The 21,254-nt window shown below is 38.6% G+C and overlaps 1 protein-coding gene across 1 annotated transcript in view; it reads left to right on the top strand.

Annotated features, from left to right (window-relative positions):
- The first annotated feature begins 2,690 nt into the window (after nucleotides 1-2,690).
- The window catches only part of BLTP1 (bridge-like lipid transfer protein family member 1), a 109,791-nt gene continuing 91,227 nt past the window's right edge, over nucleotides 2,691-21,254 (top strand). Inside the window, exons 1-9 of the mRNA XM_083835806.1 lie at nucleotides 2,691-3,104; nucleotides 3,858-3,987; nucleotides 7,580-7,696; nucleotides 9,506-9,584; nucleotides 10,262-10,326; nucleotides 13,496-13,682; nucleotides 14,843-14,924; nucleotides 15,426-15,619; nucleotides 21,136-21,215. Coding sequence (XP_083691932.1) covers nucleotides 3,891-3,987; nucleotides 7,580-7,696; nucleotides 9,506-9,584; nucleotides 10,262-10,326; nucleotides 13,496-13,682; nucleotides 14,843-14,924; nucleotides 15,426-15,619; nucleotides 21,136-21,215 — 901 coding nt within the window. The 5' untranslated portion in view covers nucleotides 2,691-3,104; nucleotides 3,858-3,890. The remainder of the gene's footprint in view (nucleotides 3,105-3,857; nucleotides 3,988-7,579; nucleotides 7,697-9,505; nucleotides 9,585-10,261; nucleotides 10,327-13,495; nucleotides 13,683-14,842; nucleotides 14,925-15,425; nucleotides 15,620-21,135; nucleotides 21,216-21,254) is intronic.

The raw sequence follows: 21,254 nt of genomic DNA, 5'->3' as shown, positions 1-21,254 counted from the left end.
GGACTGCAAAGAAGTTTTGCCGTTGGGGTGAGCATAACGGAGGAAGGATGTGTGCAGAGAGCTGGGCCACGTGCACAATGCAGAGGGCATGGAGGGTGGAGGCAGGTAGGAGCAGGACCGTCAACAGAAAGTAGCTCATGGTTGTCCTGGAAAGGCTGTATCTCTGCCTCCTAACGCTGCTGATCCTGCCTCTGCATCCTCCACACCATGTAAATGCCCAAGGACGACATCGGTAGCTCGTCCTGCTGAAGTCTCTGCCTGCAGCGGCTGTCTGTTGCCCTAAGTCTTAGAGGTGCAGTTGCTTCGTAATCAAAATGGATTAAGCGCCTGTGTCCTCTGAGACACATGTGCATCCAGTGCAGGTGGTCGTGCTGCCTGTTTCTGGAAACTTAGGCTCCCATCCTCTTCCTCCTCCTTCTCAGGTGCCTCAGTTGAGGGCAGGGGGTGCTGTCAGTGGGCCGGGGCCTCAAAGGACCTGTGGTGGAGCTCCAAAACTTGCAAACGTTGTCTGATGCGGGATTCCCTTGTTTATTTGCGTGTGAATAGCAAAAATATTCCAGAAAGCTTCCAAGGATATCCATCTTATGGTTGGGCTAGTGACGGCAAAAAGTGATGAACGCAGTCTTTGTTTCAGCAGGTCAGTATCAGCATCCCATCGTTTGCAGTCTTGTCTTGCCACAGTCCTACAGAGCCATAACAACATTCAATTTCCTGCCTCAGTGTTGTATAACACTAGCTTATTTCTTAGGAAGTATCTTAGGAAACATGTAATTTCCTAAATTGATAAGAATTTTGATGATAATTTCTTAGGAAATTTATTAGGAATAGATAAATTTCTAGGAAAATCACAAGTTGCTTTCTTAGGGTTGTTAGTGTTGTTCACTAAGGTGATCCTGACCACTTGACAACACTTCCACAGTGGTCTTGATCACAAAAGGAGGGTTTGATTTTTCTCTTGAAGGGAAGAAACAAATTCTCCCTGTTGTGCTGACAGCTTGGTGTCTCAGTTTCCCCGGTTCCTTTGCCATTCCCGGGTTAAAAGCTCCTAGAGGCTGCCTGCGGAGCATCATCTACTTTGTAATACAAGCTGGCATGTGGGTTTTTTATTGGGGTATTGTGAATGTCTTAAAGCAAATCACGGTACCATTACATAATTTAATTTGCCATTGTAACGTCCCTTTAAAACAAGGACGTATTCTTAAAAAATATGTGTGTGTCATGCTGCTTAGTCCTGCTGGTAGGGGAGCTACCATAGCGGCTGCTTTGTCACCACTCCTGGAGGCAGTGCCTGGTGGTTTTTCTTTTGTAGTTTGTTTAGTGTTTTGTTTAGTACTTTCCTCATCTTTCCTCCCCATTCTATTCTTTCTTATCAGAAGAGGTAGGGAGCAAATTGCTAGTGCTTGTTAGTGGGACTGTACTTGTTTTACTTCAAAACTCAGGCTCCTAATTCGAGGTACTGCTTACCCAGATGCAGGAGAGACAAATGCATTAAAGGCAAGTGTTTTTCAGCTTCTCTTCCATGTTTTGTTCTCAAGTTACAATAGTGAGAGATGGCATGGATTTATTTATTACAGGAAAACCTGGATAAATATTAGTTCCTTTGCTAACACTTAGAAATAGGGACTATTTCAGAAATGTTATCACAGATCCATCTAGGTTGGAAGAGACCTCCAAGATCACCCAGTCCAACCTCTGACCTAACACCAACAAGTCCTCCACTAAACCATATCACTAAGCTAAATGCTTATGCTGCTCAAAACCCAAGATCTTGTCGATGACATTTAGTTTTGTGTTCCCCATCTGATGGAGAGCGTCAGAGACTTCACAAGGAAAGGAAACGAAACCTACCTGGATTTGTTTGAGGGTTGAAGGCTGACAGCCAGACAGTCTGCCAGAGCTGGAAGGTGTTTAAAAAAAGAAAAAGGGGAGGAAAAGGAAAAGGAAAAAAAAAAAAGAAACAAAGCAGAATGATCTCCCTGTAAGAAGGCTTGACAGGTGATGTCCAAGGGAGAAAACTTCAAATGAAAGTAATGTAAGTAAAATAGTGCCGGATGATTTTGAATATTATGGAATTGAGCTACTCCCTGTTAATCACATTTAATTAATATAACCCACTTGCAAGATGATTTGTGCATGTTTTGAATAAGCGTGTGAGATCAGAAGGACTGGCTTTCTGCACTCCATGTAACAGTGACATGATGTAGCCAGTTTTTATAAGCTGATGCAAATCCATCGCGAAGCGAGGGAATTAATGGGCACGCCGGATTAAGAGGTTGTGGAAATATTTCATTGCTCTTGAAGGTTGCCTGGCCGTGCACCACCCATGATCCTTGCCTTCCAGGAGTGCAGGGGTCTGCGCCGCTGGCCCCAGCGTGCGAGGAAGTGGCTGTGGGGTGCGGGATGGCGGTGCTGGAGCAAAGCCCCAGAGCTGCCTCAAGCAGCAATGCCTGAGGGCAACCTTGTGCTGCGTTAAGCAGCGATACCTGAAGGCAGCCAAATTTTTCATCCCTGAGTTTTACTGCGTGCACAAGTGTGGCCGTATAGACACTTGCTTGGGGAGAGGGTGCGTGGTCAGAGAGCCGCGTGGCTGCTGCTGCTCTGCTGAGCGAGCTGTACTGCTCTGGGACAGCTTCAAGACGAGGGATTGAACTTTTTTTTTTTTTTTTTTGTGTGTGTGTGTGTGTGAATTAAACATTGGTTTAGTGCAGTTCACAAATGGGGAATAAAAGCTTTGTAACAGGTTTAATTACCTTTCAACTCTTGGGCATCTGCATGCATCCATAAGCAGTCTGCAGCCCCCAGATTCTGAGATATTTATGTACTGCTTTCCTCACCTACAGAAACAAATGGACTAGGGGATCTTGGAGGTCTCTTCCAACCTAGATGATTCTGTGATTCTGTGAAATCAGGTTTCCTCACTTAGTTGCTTAAAGAAACCATCAGACGTGAACAAATACTTCCATAGGTCTCTGTTCCCTTAGGAATTAAAACCTGAACTTCTGAATCGTTGTGCTGGGCTAGGACTTTTGCCCCTTTGTTGGTACGAAGAACTGCCGCCTTTTCACTCCAGTGTCACCCGTTAAAATGAGGAGAAAAGTTCATATGTAAGCACTTGGGGGGAAAAAACAGGAATTACGCAGTTGGTTAAGAAATGTAATGGTACATGAACAGAGATTTGAACAGAAATGACCTTTAGGGAGTGGTTCATCTTTGCAAGAAATAGCATGTGTCCTTTTTGTTTTCAAATGATCTGTTTGCCATTCTGCATGTAAGAAGTGGTATAAAAGACATGAGTTACTGGGGGATTAAGTTACAGCACTGAGTCGAGAGATTCTTAATGCACAAGTGCAATAGAGCAATTATCTTGAAATAAACTGCAATTAATGCTTCTCTGACAGGAACATCTTACGGAACAAACCTCTACTAAGTGAACACTGTGCACTTAGTCTCGTGTTACATTTTTAGAATGTTTAACAATTTTACTTCTATGTTCAGTTGCCTTTTAACTTAGTGCTATGGTGCAACAGCCTTTTAAACTTGTTTGCTATTATATGCTGTATAGGGCAGTCAGAGTACTAAATTTAGAGAGCATAGTCTGGGATTTTGTTGATCTGCACTCTGTTTTAGGGAAGCACGTGCCTGGAAACTTCGTTTCAGCAGATAGGAGTGTTCTGCTCTGGGTGGAAACATTTCTGCTCTAGAGGAGAAAAAAAGGGTAGCTGAGAATCATAAAGATGCTATTGAAGGAATAAAATGTATTCATATTTGTTTGAAGCAGACTGTTAACACCACGTTAAACATTCCTAATGTTCTCCACATGGTACAGTTCTTATTACTCTTTTTTTTTTTCCCTTCAGTTCTATAGGTGCTGACACAACAACAGTTTAGCAATGGATCAAAGGAAAAATGATAGTTTTGTCCCAAGTATCACACAGTTGGAGGACTTCCTAACAGAACATGACTCCAATGTTGTTTGGCTGTTAGTAGGTAAGGTGAATTTATTCTGTTTTGGGTAAGTGTTGGTCTTTTTGTTTGTGTGTACTTTTAAACACGCTTCTCAAAACGTTGTTATACCAGTAGAGAATTTCTTGCCAAAAGACATCAAAGCATTGAAAACAGATTTTTACTTGCCATATAACTGCTTAGTGATGTACGACAACGCTATTTAAGTAATTCAGAAAGAAAATACAGTATTGTTTCCAATACTAATATTGCTGGGACAATTGGGAGTGAAGTCCAGTGTGCAAAGGATGATGCTCTACAACTGCTGCTCTGCAAAATAAGAGCTCAGTGAGAACTCTCTGCAAAATAAGTTTTTTCTAACACCAGAATAAGCTGTTGATTAGCTGTAATGCAATAACAGGATTGGCATTGTAGCACACGACAGGCAGATACAGTAACTTCACTCTACAGGTATTTAATACAGTATGCATCCTTTGAATCATGGTATAAAGACACTTGCGTTCAATGACATAACTTTTATACCAAATTGTGTGTCAAAATAAGCCTTTCAGGATAGGGTTCTCAGTTATAGGTAGTTTTTGTAAAAGTTCCTTAGTTAGACTTAAGTTAGTCTTCATAACACTGGTGTTGTTGTTGGTGCTGTTGTTTATATTTGTGTGTAGCAACTCTTATTTCCTGAATATGTAAACAAGTGGGGCAGGGAGAGCAAAATAACGATTGAGTTACATTCAGATCTGGATGAAAGCATTAGACGTGCGTTGAATTGAGACTTTTCCAAGAATAGGTAATACCTGCTTTTCAGCCTTGATTCCTGGACCCAGAGCAAAGGGCAGCAGAGGAAAAAGTTTCATTTTTGACTTTTGGGAATTGGGTGTGTATGTGTTGGCTGTTGGTGCACTGCAATTATTTTTCAGTGGGCCAAGTTGAATGAAATGGATATCGGCAGATAGCTGAGGCTGCTTCCAGAATATTATTCATTTTCACTTTTAATATGATGAAGTGGAAAATTTGCACTCAACGTAAAGTTTAAGTGTAATCCAGATGAAAATAAGAGAAGTCACCATGCCAGTAGTTGCTCGTGATAAAATATGGAAAGGACATGGAACAGATCTACAAATTCTGTCTCCAGAAGCTTTGAATTAAGACCTAGGGATGTTCAGGTCTTTCACCAAAGAATAAAAGTGTCAAATGGCAGTCTGCAGATTTTTTTTTCTTTGATTTTCACTTTCTGCACTGGATTCACAGAACAAACAATTAGTAATACTACTCGGGAAGTATGTAGGACATAAGCAATTCCATTTAACAACTATAAATCAAACCAAAGGCTTTGCTTAGCTTTCTTATTTGCTTGAACATATTAAACTTACAAATTTATGTTCCAAGGAAGAGTGGGTGGAACTTCAAGACATAATCTAGTCTGTTCCCATTTTCTAAGGGCAGATCGATCTATGTACATCTACGCAGTTTTGGGGAGCTGCTGTTCTGTTTATTTGTAAGAAGGTGCCTGGTATTCTAAAAACAAGGACACAAACAGAAAATTTTGGGTAGCCTCCTGTTATTATGAAGTTTGGTTACAAAGGCATTAAAGTAATGTTTATTAATCTTGACCCAGTTTCAACCAGTCGTTCCTTCCCTGCTTTCATCTGCTGACCTATGGCATCCTGTTATAAGAGAACAAAAAAAGATGTCAACAGTTTATCTTCTGTTTAATCCTGAAACAGCTAAATATTGATTCAAGTAAGAGGTGATGAATTTCAGAAATGAACATGCTCTTCAAAGAGTTGTTGCACAATTCTAGAACAATCTGTTTAAGAAAAATCACATGTAGTAAAATGTTTCAAATGTAATTTCCAAAAATGGGGCTTTTAAAATCAAGGAATATACTAATGAGATTAATAGAGTTTATAGGATCTGTCATTTAGTAGTGGAGACCAAATTTGGTGAGTGGGGAAAAAAAAAAGAGTAAAATTTGGGGCAGATGTGACACGAGTTATATAGGCAATGGATAGGACCGTGGTGCCTGGAAAGTGTATTAATTTGCTGATTTTCTTCAGAATGTCACCTTGAGAGGAGACCTTCTTGGCTTTAGGTTAAGTGCCTAGATGAACTTTAATCTCAAATTAAGTTTTACGACTGGAATGAGACCCTTTGAGTGTGAGTCATGCCACCTTTCTCCTTCACTGATAGAGCAGCTTACTCATCTAAAAGCAAGGTGAGGTAAATGCTGCCCTTGCAGTATGCCTTCTCTGAATGCCAGCAGCACTTTCTTTACTGGAGTTTAGTTTTAACCCTCCATGCCTTGTTCCTGTGGAATCACCACCCGTGCAGAGCTTTGACCTAAGATTTGTTTTGTTTTACATGGCAAGCAGCTTACTTGCCCAGGTGTATGTGCTACTTCAATTTTGGTCAGACTGGATCCATTTTCCAGTAACGAAAAGACAAAGTCATACAAGTCTTTCTCTTCTCCCTTTTCTTCCTCGTCTTTCAACAAAGTGCAGGCACTGTGGTGGAACAGATGACTGCAAAAATTTTAAGGTCTAGTAAATGGACAGGTTGTTTTTGTAAACTTTTTATTAATTACTTGAAATCTCTGCAGAGTGAAGACATCATACCTCTATGTTTTTCTGCACTTCAGTTTTCCCATAAAAAGCACAATAAATCTGAGTTTTTAAGTATAAAATATATATAAAAGGAAAACTTTTGTTATAAAGGTCAGTTAATATAATGAACAGAGGTACCTTAAATACAAAAATTGCATTATTCCCTATTCTGCTCTGGACTAGCAGGTTGATAATTTATAGAGTGAGAGTTAGAAGTAGTCCATTCCCTGGCAGCCCCATAGCTTTTGGGTTTGTCCTTCTGGAATCTTTGAGAACCCTTGCAGTTAGAAATAGGTTACCAGCTCTTAATCAACTAAAGTGAAAATTACTTTGGGGATTAGCAGACCTAATTCTTTTTTTTTTTAGCATGTTTTTCACTAGATTGCTTTTTCCTCTTCTCCCCCCCCCCCCCCCCCCCCCCATCAAATTCCATGTTCAAACTGCTGACAGATTTCTGCTATCCCAAAGACTGGTCTGTTTCTCTCAGGGTCCAGCAGCTTAGGAAATAGTTTCAGGTGTGAGAGTAAAATTTTCTGTGTTGAGGAAATTTAAGTTACAGTTCATGGTTTGGAGAAGGATGGAGAAGGAGTGTAATTTGACTTCTGTAGATCATATTTTCTTCAGGTATTTTGAAATAAAATGATTGTGTGGTATAATGCTTGCTATGATTTGATCTGTGAAATTTATCAGCTTGGGTGATAGGAGATGACAGTGAAACGTATGGTACCTGTCGCCTGCGCTCAATAGGCCAGTTTTTCAAATAGGGGAATAAAAGACAGTACTTTTCTGAACTTTGCATTTTGCTTTTTTACCCTTTTCACACCTTTCTCATACCCTCTTTCTGAAAACACCCATTAAAATGCCCCATCAGTTTTTTGTTTTTTTTTTTTGAGAGTGGGAGGAACATTATGCTTTATAGTTTTAATAGGTAAGGGTTTTATAGTCTTAATAGGTAAGGCTTTTATCTGGGTCAGAATGCTTTGAAAATATTTTAATTCATTTTAATCTTTCAACAGCGACAATATTGTCTTGTGGATGGATTATCTACCTAACTTATTATAATTCCCGGAACATTGGACTCATTTTAACATTGGTTCTTAACAGGCTATATAAGCATGGCTACATCCATATTGGTAAGTTACGATTGCTGTAATGCTGTTGCTTTTACCTACTGCTTTTAATTATACTTTGATTTGCTGAAAACCAAGTGGAGGTAAACTCCATTTTCCCTTGTTACAGTAATTTGGAAATTATCAGTATGGTTTTAATTTAAGAAGGAAACAAGTTCAATGACATGCTTCAGGAAATGATTTCTGGTGTAGGTAGGAAAACACCCTCTTTTTCATTAATGTCTAATTGTTTTGTATTAAAGTTCACTTGATGGATTTTTACTGTCAGGTGTACTTTTTTCTGTTTGGTCTTTATACTTATGTATGTAAAGCCTGTACATTTCCCATTACCTTTTTCAAAGCCCTATATCATAACGGTCCACCTCCTAAAAGGAGAAGGTTGGCCCCAAGGAGCCTACTTCAGCCGCTTGACTTTGCCTGGTGATTTGGTGTCCAGGAGCACAGCTTCACACTCCCCCACACCTCTGGGGCTGGTTATATGGCATCTGAAACAGGCAGAGAAACTGGTTGGGCTCAAAGGAGCACGGTGGAGTCTCAAGGCTTGGCTCCTTGTTATAGCAGTGTCCTTGCTTTCTAAATAAGCTGTCAGAACAACTAATGATGTTAGTCCATACCGGGAATGTGATATGTTGAATTTATACTGGCTAGAACATTTCCATCAAAATCCATTAACTTTTTTTTTCTTTTTTTTATAATTTTAAAACACTTTTGAATAAAACAGGTCAGTACAAATCACTTGGGCACTCACCCACATTACAAAAATATCTGATGTTGAGTCACAGAGGGCTGTATCCCACAACCTCACTCTGACTGCACTTCTGACTTTCATTTATTCTTCCATGCCTTCTTCTCTCTGCTTTCCAGAATGGCTACTACTTTACTTCTGGACTTTTTCTGCAACTATTGATCATAAATGGAGTGATAACTTTAAAACAAACAACCAAAGACCACAACCTCTGCCATACCCACCTACCAAAGAGGCCCTTGCATTAATTTACATATGTCCTCAAGAATTTAAGAACTGTAATCCAAACTATCTTCAAATCCAGCTTTTTGAACAGCAATATAGCTGAAAATCGTACTGGCTGCTACACTTGATCTATAGGCTTTTATTATAATTTCTATGTGAAATCGCTATTAAGTAAAGACAGCTGGACGTAGCTAGCCAAATATATGGTGTTCTTTATCAACTTAATCAGTAAGAAGAACATAACATGAATTAAATCCCATGATTAACAGCTTGGCTTCAATCAATTAATGGTGGTTTTTTGCTTTAACAAATCATGGTTTACTTAAATATTTGCGAGTGAAATGAAAAGCATTAGGAAAATTATGGGCTATTGCACTACCTGCTGATCTTTTCATACTTATTAATCCCTTCCCGCTGTAAACACAATTTGTCAAAACAATTGCACTGAAAACATGATGGGTATTTAAAATTTGAAAAATTCTTCAATCAGGAATCTTTATTTCTCTAACATTGTTCTTGCATACAATAGCTTGATAGGAAAACTGTTCAAAATAGCTTGCCTAAATTGTCTCACAAGTTTTGTGAGGTACTTGGGTGTTCCTGAGTGACTCGTGTTTCTCAGATGGTCCGTTGTGTTCTTGGATGATGCCAAACCTCTTAGAGCCCTGTACTTGTCGCGTGTGTTCTGCATCTCTGACTTCCCTTCTCTGAATGTCAATGTGTTTTTGAAGCTCAAGATACCAAGTAAACACATTTCAGATAATTGACCACTGTATTCTCCTGTTCAGAAGTTAAAATATCAACAATTTCAGACTAACACCCTGTAAATTCTCTCAAATTAGGTTCCTTTTCGTTCTCTGTGCTGTCTGGAAAAGTCATGGTTCGGGAAATCTATTTCATCACAGAAGACATGTCTATCAGGTACAGATTTCCAAGGGAGTCACTGTTCTAAATACTGATATTAAATACAGGAAATGTGTATATCGAAGTAACACATCCAAGTGCCATTTTACAAATGAGTAGTACGTACACTCATAAATGTTAAAAATAAACTATTTTGATGAAAGTGTTTTGACATTCTTAGAGATGCACATTTTGTTAGCTGATTTGCTGTTTGAGCATTATCAATTGGAAGTGAGTACTGAATAAGATTCTAGTGGCCCTTAATATGTGTAGAAGAAAACATTTTAGAGTTTAAAGGAGAACTGTTTTTAATTAATGGCTTTCAGTCCACGCTTCTGTGCTTAAGTCTTGAAGATTTGCTTGGGCCAAGTAGTTTTGCATTTGTAGCCTGGAAGCGAGAATAATTTGTTTCATGAACTGCTAACTAGCAAATAGCTTATAACTTTGATTCCTATCATGAAAGTTGTACAACCTTAGGTAGACAATGGATATAGGGTTCTATACAAGTTCAGCTAATGTGGTAATTGTATAATACTGTACTATGAGACTCGCATTTCTCTGTGCTTTACTGTTGCTTGTACACTGTTGAAATTGCAGATCTCTGCAGTGCATAAGGCAGAACATCGTGCAGCTACACAGAGGACTTTGGATTATTAGTCTTTTAACTTCTGTTTTATCTAATTTATTTAATTTAGAATCCAGGACGGATTTATCATATTTCGCTGGTGGAAGATGTACAACCCTAAGCAGAAGCAGCATGGTAGGCATCTCAAAAAAAGCTTAAAATTTTAAATTAAGTTTACAGGTAGTCTACACAAAAATATTTCCTTCGCACAATTGCGTGCATGTAGTTCAATTGCTATTATGTACCCGAAGTACATCGAAACATCAGAAGGTATGAGTTCTTTTAACCGGTTCACCTACATTAGTGGATTAGAACAACACAATGAAATAAATAAAGGATTTATAGTCAGGGACTCAAGGCCTTCTCAAGACAATGCTATTAATCTTAATAGTAGCCTTCATTAGCTGTAGTCTGAGCATAATTGACTCGGTATTGAAGTTTATAACCATGACAAATAGAGACTTCTGAGGTTCTGAAACTTGATTTTAGTTTTCAAGTTTTGCTGTTTTGTCAGTATTTCAGCAGAAGTGTTACAATAAGGGATATTCTTTACTATTTGATAACCCTGTGTCTTGATGACATCTGTGGTCATAGAAGTGCAGAAGTGGGGAAAAACTCATTTATTTTTCTTCCTTATCTATGGCTGAAGAAGGAGGCATAACACTGGATACAAGAGATTAATTGTATCTGCAGAGAACACTTTGAGAAAACATAAATAACCTTGTGATGTGTGCTTAGACATTTATAGGATTAGAATCTAGTTGGATGAGTGTCTCAAGGGCTGAGACTCTCTTGACTTCTCAAGTGTCACAGTTCCATTGCTAATTCAAGGAGGTCCAGAAGTGGCATTTGTATGCCGCTTGAGGAGGGCACTAATTGAGAAGGTGACTGAACTTTGGAAGACCTTCTTTCCCCTTGCTATGCCTCTCTCCCTTGGAATGGCCTCTGATGGCATGATGCCTCTTAGATTTCCCAGGAAGCTTATACAGCTGTAGCTTTTTCAGGACCAGCTCAGCAGTGGTAAGAGTACTGCGTACACATTATGCAGGTAAATATGAGACACCTTTCAAAATATTGATATAAATTGGGAAAAGTTGCCCACCTTTTTTTTAATCGAGACATTACATAATTCAAATTCTTTATACTGTAAGAAGACTAATTCAGGAAGTAGAAGCTAGTCTTAAAGTTAATTACATTCTTGTAACCACAGGTTATCATCCAGCAGGTTTTCATAGAATTTTTTCCATCTGCTGGTTAAAACATATTTCTCTAGTGGCTTACAGAATGAAAAACGAATTGAACTTATTGCAGTAAGGATAGCTGTGTCTGTCTTTGGTGGTGTTTTTGCTTGGCAGTGTTCCAAAACTTCAACCATTTCTGCTGGCATTTAAGACTGCATAATTAGCAGACAAATAATCCAAGTAATTGAGGAGGTCAGAGATCTATCGGTTTGACAACAAAGTAATGTGAATAAAGTGCTCTCTTAAATAATTGCTTTCTCTTAGGAAAAATAACCTTGCTTACTTTACATTGCAACTATTTATCAGAGATTATTTCATTTTTAAAAGGAAAATTAAAATCTTCAAAAATTCTTAGCCCGTTGTATTATGTTCTTCCCCATACTTTTTAATCTGCTTCATCACAACCTAAATACCTAACCAAATTGCTAAGGCTGCTGGTAAATTGCATGCTAAGGATTTCTCTGGTTTCTTTGAGGATTACTATTGCAGCTGTCACAAAGTGATTGGTAAACCTGTTGTAGCTAGACATTACTGATACATACCTTTGTTTCAGATACCTCATAAAAGGAAAAACAGAATAGATATGAAATGTTCCTATAGGAAAATGCATAGACTGAAACGGGCCTATTAAATATTTAAAAATGCCATCAGATTCTTATAAAAACACAAACCTTAAGTCTTTTAAGATTTTTGCTTGGAAAAAGTAACATCTTGTGAAGGGTTAATATAAGCAGTAATGATTAGTTCATGTTTTTGTGTTTCGTTTTATTTTTTTGTTTTGAAGTTTTGCATCTGAGGTGCTTGGTGGTGCTATGATGAGAAATGGAGCAGGAATGGGAATTTGTTGTTAATAGTGGTGATAAACTTGGTCCTGCTGGTACAGAAATAATGTGACCTCAATCTCTTTTCATTCTGACATATTTAAGGCTGTTAGAAGAGTTGGGTTTTTGTTGTTATTTATTAAGAGAAGGCTAGCGAAGTATCCTGAAATACTCATAGGCCTCACTAAGGCGTTCCGTCTGGGTGGCTCCCAGCACGTACTGTGTGGGATTATTCCTCCCCAGGTGCAGGACTTTGCACTTCCCCTTGGTGAGCTGCATGATGTTCCTGTTTGTCCCTTTCTCTGACAAGTAAAGTCGAGATCTCTAAACATTGGCTCTTGGGCACAAACGCAATGGACTGCTGGGTTTCTTCTCTTGCCCCTGACTACAGCAGTGGTAGCTCTGCCTTTCTCATTTCTAGTGTCTGCAGGAAATGTTGCCCTCAGTTTCATCCCCAATTGCTGACTCCTGTGATAAGCATTGATGTTTCAGTTACCTAAAGTGTGTTTGGCTTAGAAAGACCAGATCAGCTTTTAAAGCAATTGAGATCTCTTGGGTAAATGTGTAGTGGGCACTCTTTCAACTAGGTAATCAGGGGGAAGTTGTGTGAGCATTGTCCTCACATTAACTACATAATTAGGTCATACTATCCAAGGTGAAAGTATGTCACAAACAGCTCTATATGCAACCAGCAGATGTTAAACTCATTTTTATGTATTAAAGAGCCAAGTTGATATTACAGTTAAAATCTTGAATTCGTGAAAATGTTGACTGACTGCATGCAATAAGTATGCTTTTTGTTAATTCTCCGTATTTATGCTTTATGTTTCTCTATAAAACGAAGATGCTTCTCAGTTTGTCACTGAGGATTCAGTGGTGTGTGTCAAGTGATTTATTTATTTATTTTTTTTGGTTTTATATATGAGACTGAATAACCCTCATTTACCATTTTGTGCAGCTCCTTTCTGGATTTATTTTTGCATTGTGACCAAAGGGTGAAATTCCCTTCGGTTTTTATGTTTTGTATACAACTGCTTTATTTGCCAAGTTTCACTGATTTTCTTGGAATGGCATAAATATTTTGTGTGTTCTTTTTTTCTAACTGTTTCTTAATATGTAGTTCAGCAGCTGTTAACTACCACGTAGATAGTTTTTTGCAAAATGTACCTATCTGTAAAACTGTAAATACTTAAAGGAAATGTTGGGGTAGAATTTGGAACTCTTTTCCTACTATTCATTTAGATCCAAAGGCAGAAACAAGACTGTACATCATGGTGAATGACTTTGAATTTCACGTGTACAACCGTTCTGAACTTTATGGACAACTTCAAGAATTATTTGGCTTGGATCCCACAATAATTCCAGCAAAGAAAGATGATGAAAAAGCACAAGTGAATGGAAGGCAAAGAACACATGCCAATCTTGAAAGGTAAATTATTATTCATTTTGCTATTTTGTTGATGCTTTGTTCTGTGAAGTGCTGAACTAATTGGGTAATGTTTTGTTAACATATGCTCTGGAGGCCAAACAGTTGAAGCACAGTGGAGAGAGAAATTGCGTTGACAGGCCTGACAGTCTGAATATTTTTCCTTCCCTCAGACTTTCTACCACAACAATTAAAAAAAAACACAACTGAACAAACCAAATACCCCTTGCTTAATGATCAGAGAAAGGTTGAAAAATCTATTTGAAGCACTCTGTAGAAAGGGAGGATGTGTTGAAAAGGATTATGCTTGCAGAATAATAACGGCATTGCTCAGTAGAAGTAACAGTCCCTCAGGACACTGAATAGACAAAATGTGAGGATCCATATGGTGTTGGGAGGACTAAATGGTTTTTGAGCGTTACACTCAGGCTGATTTGCATTCCATTTTTAGCGGTGATTGTGTGTGTAGATGCACAAACAATTATTTTTTTCCTCTTTCTGGGTACCCCGTGAAGCATGGTGTGGACGTACAGAGTTTCTCTATTTAGGTTATTTGTAGTGGTGTCAGGTATTCAATCACAAGCCTCTCTTTGGGCAGAATCACATCACACTGATTTATTGGCAGGAGGAGAGAAGTTCTAATGAGACTTGAGTCCTTCCAATGCTGCTGGCCAGGCCAGTATGTGTTACGAAATTATGTAGTAGGCTGCTTGCAGCATGCTGTGACAGTCCTGAATCTGGGTAGGGGCTGCGCCTTCAAGCCAATCTCTTCATATTTCTATTTTAACACCCATACCAACACATGCATGAAGGACTTCTCCCTTTGGGAAGTGACAGATCCTTCACCAAAGACTTAAAAGGAGTATTTCAGGTGTTTTTAGAACAGACCAAGTTCCCCTTAGGAAGATGTATTTAACTTGCTCTGTGTTAAAACATGGCATGTTTGTTTTCTACTTGTGTTAGCTCACAATACACCAGCACCAAAGTGTAACTGCACGTGCTTCCAGGCTCTGAGTCTGTAGGCTGCTAGCAGGTCCTTGAGAGGAGGCACCCTCATGGGAAGAAGTATTCCCCAAGAGCTGTGCACTGCAGATCCCTAGAAAAAAAGCTTGGTTAGTTCTTCTGCAGAAAAGAGAAAATAATAAAAACAATTTTTTCCGTAGTGTTAAAGTAAAAACAGAATCTCAAGACCCTTCTTCCTCATGGAGATCGCTTATTCCTGTCATTAAAGTCAATGTGAGCACGGTAAGTCAAACAAGTCCCTGATACATTCATAAAAATCAGGCTTGTGACTCATTTTTCTTTTACATTCTATTTAATTTTTGTTTTCCATCATGATTTATAATAGTTTTGGTGCTCATAGAAACAAAGTTATGTTCTCTATTTTGGGAAGGACTTGTTTCTTAGGCTTGTAATGATTTCAAGAATATCACGTAATTAAGCTAGGTAATGGGTGTTACACATTTTTGTTTGTTTGTTTCCATACATCTTTTAATAGGGATATTTGGCCATTTTGCTTAAGAGTTAATGCTGCCTCACAAAAACAGGGAAACTTACTGACATAATAGGATATAAAATATTGGAATTTTGCAAGCTAATATTTTAGTTATGCGCAGATTAAGGACAAGATTTTGGTCCCTAATCTTTGCATACGGGTGGTTAAACTGTATTATTATAGGTGAATTATCTATACATATATGCAATAAGCAGTGTATTACAAGCAATTGGGTCTTCTTTTTAATTTAGGGTCGCTTGGCGTTTGGGAATCATTATCAGCCACAAACACTTTGTATTAACTTTGATGATGCTTTTTTGACATATACCACAAAACCACCTTCGAGCCACCTTGATCAGTTTATGCATATCGTGAAAGGAAAATTGGAAAATGTTAGAGTCATGCTGGTTCCAAGTCCCAGATATGTTGGTCTTCAAAATGATGAGTAAGTTTTGCTGTTTTTTGTTGTTGTTGTTGTTGTTGTTCAGATTCCTTATTTCATAATTTATTTTAAGAAAATCAAGAAAAAGTTGATTGTGTTTCTGTGACTTTCTTAGTGGGTTTAGGTGGCTGGCATTTTTAACACCCTGAAGTTATTAGATGTTGGATCTTTGAAACTATTTGCTTATGAAAAAAAGTGTTGGTTTTCTGTCATTGCAGATTTTTTTGTCTATTATGCTTATGTCTATTTTATTGTCTTTGTCTATTATATCTATATTTATTATATGTCTATTATGATTAGTATTCTGTATTTAGTTATTATTTTCCTTCACTTGGATATTATAGTTATATGCAGGCTTTGACAACAGTAAAATTTTAGTATTTATGCAAGATTTAAGGTGTTTAGTTCTGTAGAGGTGATTTGCATATAGTTTGGAAAATGATTAAAAAAAAAGAAAAAAGGGAAAAACAGCACAATATTTGATGTAGTAGAAATGAGGTTATCTTCTGAAGGCAGATTGCTGATCCTTTTACCTCTTCGTATTCTGTTCTTAGACAGCCAGGTTTATGAAGCTTTAACAAACTAAATAATACTAACACAAGCAACCAAAAAATGGGGTGCTTGCATGACGTATTTTGACACTAGGTTTCAGGTTTTATTACACTTGAACCAGATAGACATTCATGTGCATACTATATTAATACTCTCGATACGGTATGAATTTCATAGCCAGAATTTTCAACATCATCTTATTCAATGGTTATAAAATTATATATTCAACAGACAATTTGGACAAAGATGCTAAATTTCACAGATTTTCACAGGTATTATTTGGTCTACAAAAGGTATGTAATGCATACTATCCTTGGACAATTGCATATATGTATTCATGTTAAATGGTTTTATCTATCTATATAGCTTCTAAGCAGCAGTATCCAGAGAATTAATTATGATGCTTCGAAGTAAACTGTGCTTCATTTGACTTTACCTTAGTTAGATTTGTATCAGCCAAATCCTGCCACCTATAAAATACCTTTATATCTTTTCAGTTTTAAATAATACTCAGTGGGTATATACAGAATCTCACTCTTCAAACATGACAACAAAGGAAACTTCTCCAACTAATAATGAAAACAAGCTAACAACATTAAAACAAAATAGGATTAAGAAACTGAAACTATTAGCCTTTTCTCGTGCTTCCGCTAAGTATTTTCCTTTTATGCTATTACCATCCCTACAGCTCCTGATGGCTGAAGGATAATGTGCGCAGAAAACATGTGCCCTAATTTACTGCAGATTCAACAAATGACCCAGTTCACTGAAAAATGGGAATGCTTTTGAATCTTGAGAGCCTGCCCTCTTGTGCTTCTTTGGCTTAAAAATTAAGCCACGTCTTAACTTTCAGAAATTCCTGCAGGCAATATATGTATAGAAAACGGTTAAGTGACAACAAAATTTGTAGCAGACCGACTAATTAATACAAACATCAAAAAGCAGCCTTGACAGCAGTGATTTATAAAGGAATCCTCAACACCTCCATCACTTTTTACAAATAAATACTCCGAAACACAAGTTAAAAAAAAGTGCTAGGAAAAGCAGGTCAGGATGAGTTTGGAGATCTGTGAGTAAGTCAGCATTCTCAAAGCGGAGGCTTCAGGTAGATATTAAGTAATGGTCTTGGATGATGATGGTAATGACAGTGGAGGAGATGATTATCTAACCCGTCTTTGTGAATGGCCTGTGGTGGGGTTTCTAGGGTTCTGCCACCTCAGTCGGGCGAGGTGTAACTAACTATTCCTGCTGAGGGAGGAGAAGAGATCAGGTCATATGGCCTCATTAGGTCTTCCTCTCCCATGTTATTTGCAGATAGTTTCAGGTGTGCTTTAGGTTGAGAATACTGGTAGAGGAAGCAGTGCTGTTGTCTTGTGTGCATGGCTGTGCAGTGAACGCTGATAAGGGAATTCATCTTTGTTAAGAAAAATGCATGTTGGTCTTAAATCTGAATCAGTTCTGGGTTCACTACCTGTCACTTGTCACCCTAACATATGACCATCCTAGGACTGGCATAAGCAAAGGTATTATGAAAGAAAAGACCGGTTTTCTTGGCTGCTCTGTTGTTTGCTGTGGCCTCTGACTTCTTGGTAATGTAAAATGACAAGTTGCTTGAGTTACCTACTCTGTATTTTCATAGTGTCCTTCAGAGACTCAAACCACTGACACATGACAATACAGAACCGAACTTTCCTTTTTGTATACGAACGAGGGTTGTAAGAAACACATTGAACAGGCAAAAAGGTTTTTTTTGTTTACAAGTGTAGTGAGTTCAGACAGATCAAAACAAGAGCAAGGAGGAAAAGGGTTTAATTGAGTATGAAGACCCAGTAAACATACGCTCTAGAAGAATGTGAGGAGTAGGACCGAGGAAAGTGTCCAGCTACCATGTGCTAATCCCTTCTCCTCCTCCACTTCTGTTTAGTGTAAGAGCTCAGAGGCGTTCTGCAGAAAGTGGAGCAGCGCAAAGGTGAAGAGGATGGCGTGAGCCCGGGTCTTTGATGGGAGGGTTTGGCCCTTATCTCAGCTGCTAAGGCTTTCCTGTCAACACTTCCCGCTTTTCTTACAGCCGAGTGACAGTGGCTGGCAGGCCGTGGACTTGGTGAATTCAGGTTGTGTTGAAGAAGGCTTAGCTCAAAATCTTTATATATAATTCTATATAAAATCTTAACAATTTTGTTGTAAGCTTTAATCTCAACACTAAGTCTGTATAGGTGAACGCTGTTGGAAAGGCAGAAGTAAATGGTTGTTTGGCGTGCTGTATGCATTCATATCGTACAACTACACCCAGTTTTGTTAAAACAGGAATGTAATTTCTCCAATGTATTTGTATAGTCTGACATAAATGTGTGTGGTATGAAAATACTCATTCTCTGTGCTGTCAGAGTGGGGAGCACACTTCATGTGAGAGGGGTGTATTATCCTGTACTTTACAGAACAAAATGTGTACCAGATAGAGCAGAAAAGTAAAATTTGGCATCATACACAGGCCACCTCACACAGCAGCTGGTTGACCTTCATGGTGAAATGAAGTTTCTTAAATAAGACACAAACTTTGCCTGACAAAAGGTGCCCTGCTAAGGTGGTATAGCCAGACAATAGCAGCTGGTGGCATTGCTCAGAGGAGTTAGTTGTGTGGCAGAGGCAGGCAGCTGTTACGCTGTGACCTTCTCCTCTCCTGCATTACAAAGCAGAGCGGCTTCCTTGAAATTTGTGAGGCTGAAGTGACCGCCTGGTGCTGCTGAGCAGCGGTAAGCTTTTTGGACTTGCTGGCCCGAGCGTGTGCGTTGTGGAGCAGAGGCGGAATGAACTGAGCTCCCCCCATAAACTGTTGTTATTATAAATCTCTAAGTACTTTTCTTCCCTGTTCTATTCAGGAACTGCTAAACAATTGTTTTTCCAGATCTCGCTATATTTACATCTCATTGGGGAGGCCAATTCAATTTTACACAGGAAAAACAACTAATTGGAAAATTAAAATGAATAGGAAGTATTTCATCTTTTGCTGCTGCCATTTACAGTAAAATTGATTTAGACTTTCTCACTCTGCTGCTTATGAAGCAGAGCAGTACGTGGGCTCTGCGTCTGCTGCCTGCCATGTTCCCCGAGCTTTCCTGCCTTTGAGATGAGGTGCGGTGCGATGAGCAACATGCTTCTGCCAGGTCACAGTCTTTGACCATGTATTTTTGTCATCAGGTTTTCTTCTTTTGGTAAGAAGTGCAAATATATAGAAGTGGTTGAAAAGTGAGAAAGATGTGTCTTGCAGCGAAAATATAAATTTCACATTATAATGTTTTTATTAGGAGTATAAAATATAATGTATGAATGTGTATATGTTGTAATACTCTGAGAAATGTGTCATAGTATGGCTAGCATACTAATGTTAGGGAAAGTGTTTGATTCATTAGTTTTAGCATTTGGGTCCTTTTGAGGGAAATGCTATTAAGGAAGAAGAGAGCGTTTATTTTCCCCTCTTAACTAATGGTCTAATTACTGAAGAAGGCTTGTCCCTCTGGTTCTGGGTGCTATTTTAGTAAGAAAACAATTAGCAGGTGAAAGAACGTGTTGTAGGACAAGGAGAAAGGAACTCTTGATGAAGAAGAAACAGTGAAAGTAGAACTTTGGTAGCTGATTGTGGGTTATGACGCTTGAGAAATGTCTTTGTGCAGAGAGGAACCTGTGATTTTAATGCATGAGTTAACTAAACCTCTAAGCTATTTTATGTAGTAATAATAATGTAATGATCAAATGGTTTCTGCAATTTGGGGTAGACAATGCAATATGACAGCAGCCTTTGTCGAGGGGAGACTTGAGACCAGACTGAGCGTTGACGGTTTATTTTCAGAAGCCCATTTAATTTAGGTAGCACATAGACCTGGAAGAGCAGCAGTGATAGGGAGGGAAAGAGAGTAACTGAAGTTATAACCTGCACTTGGAATGGACTCCAAAACAACTGCATCCAGACAGCCTGTGGTGTGTGCCCTGACTGGGCTGGGCCCCTCCACGTGCTACACCTACCCTTCTGGTCATGCCTTGGGACCAAAGCCTAGCAGATAAGGTAGCTGTGGCTCTTGTAGTCACCCTAAAGTCAGGCTGCTGCCAAGAGTGGCATAGACACATGGAGCTGCTGTCTAGGGATGGCATCAAATTGGAGTCCTTCCCACAAAACCTTCCTGGATGCCATATACGGTGTATCTCCAGCGCTACAGGTCTTTTTGTTCAGCGAACATAATGGGCATCAGAGGTTCAGCAATAAAGGCAAATTGCACATAGGTGACTTCTGAAAATGGGTTTTAATGTGTCTGTGTGGTTTCCTGCTTGGATCTGACTTTTCTTCAACCTGCTCATATGTGGACAAAACTGCATGAATGCTTGTACTTGCCATGAGGACGTAGAACTATGCATAGTATAGCCCCTTCTGTTGTTCTTTGTAGACATATGATGTGGCTTTTTTCAGCATGGCTGCTGAAATCTCTTGGAATCAGAAGGCTTTTCCAAGTGTATGACATGTTGCTTGTGGGTTAGCATTGGCATTCAGTTTGTTCAAGCCTGTAAAATACTTTGCAATCTTTGATTTTTTTTTTTATTTTTTTAAATTGGCATTATTGAGCAGAAATGTATGCAACATGGTCTGCAGTGACATTCCACTGAATTGGAAGACCCTGGAGGAATTGATCACTAAGAGGTTTTCCACAAACCTTTGTACCTTCTCAGTTTTTAAAAATAATAGTTGTACTAGACTTGTGTAAGTCTATACAGATACTCTCAGTACAATATTTTTTAGAATGGCTTGTTTGATGCAGTTAGCAATTTTATTGATGATACTTAAATAAGTACTACATGCAAGTTACAAGTGAATCTGACCTATGTTATTTCTTCCATTATGTTTAACTTGTAATATTATTTGAATTTATGAAGGTGAATCTCAGTGTTTTTATTTTTAATCTTTGCACTTTTTTCCATTACAGACCACCGAGGCTGATGGGTGAAGGTTTTGTGGTAATGCAGTCCAATGATGTAGATATCTATTATTATATGGATGAACCAGGTACGTTCTGTTAAAGTTTTAAGGGATGTGAAGGTTGTT

The sequence above is a fragment of the Anser anser genome (assembly GCF_964211835.1).
Source record: "Anser anser genome assembly, chromosome: 4".
Classification (NCBI taxonomy): domain Eukaryota; kingdom Metazoa; phylum Chordata; class Aves; order Anseriformes; family Anatidae; genus Anser; species Anser anser.
This window is presented reverse-complemented; position numbering and strand designations above follow the sequence as displayed.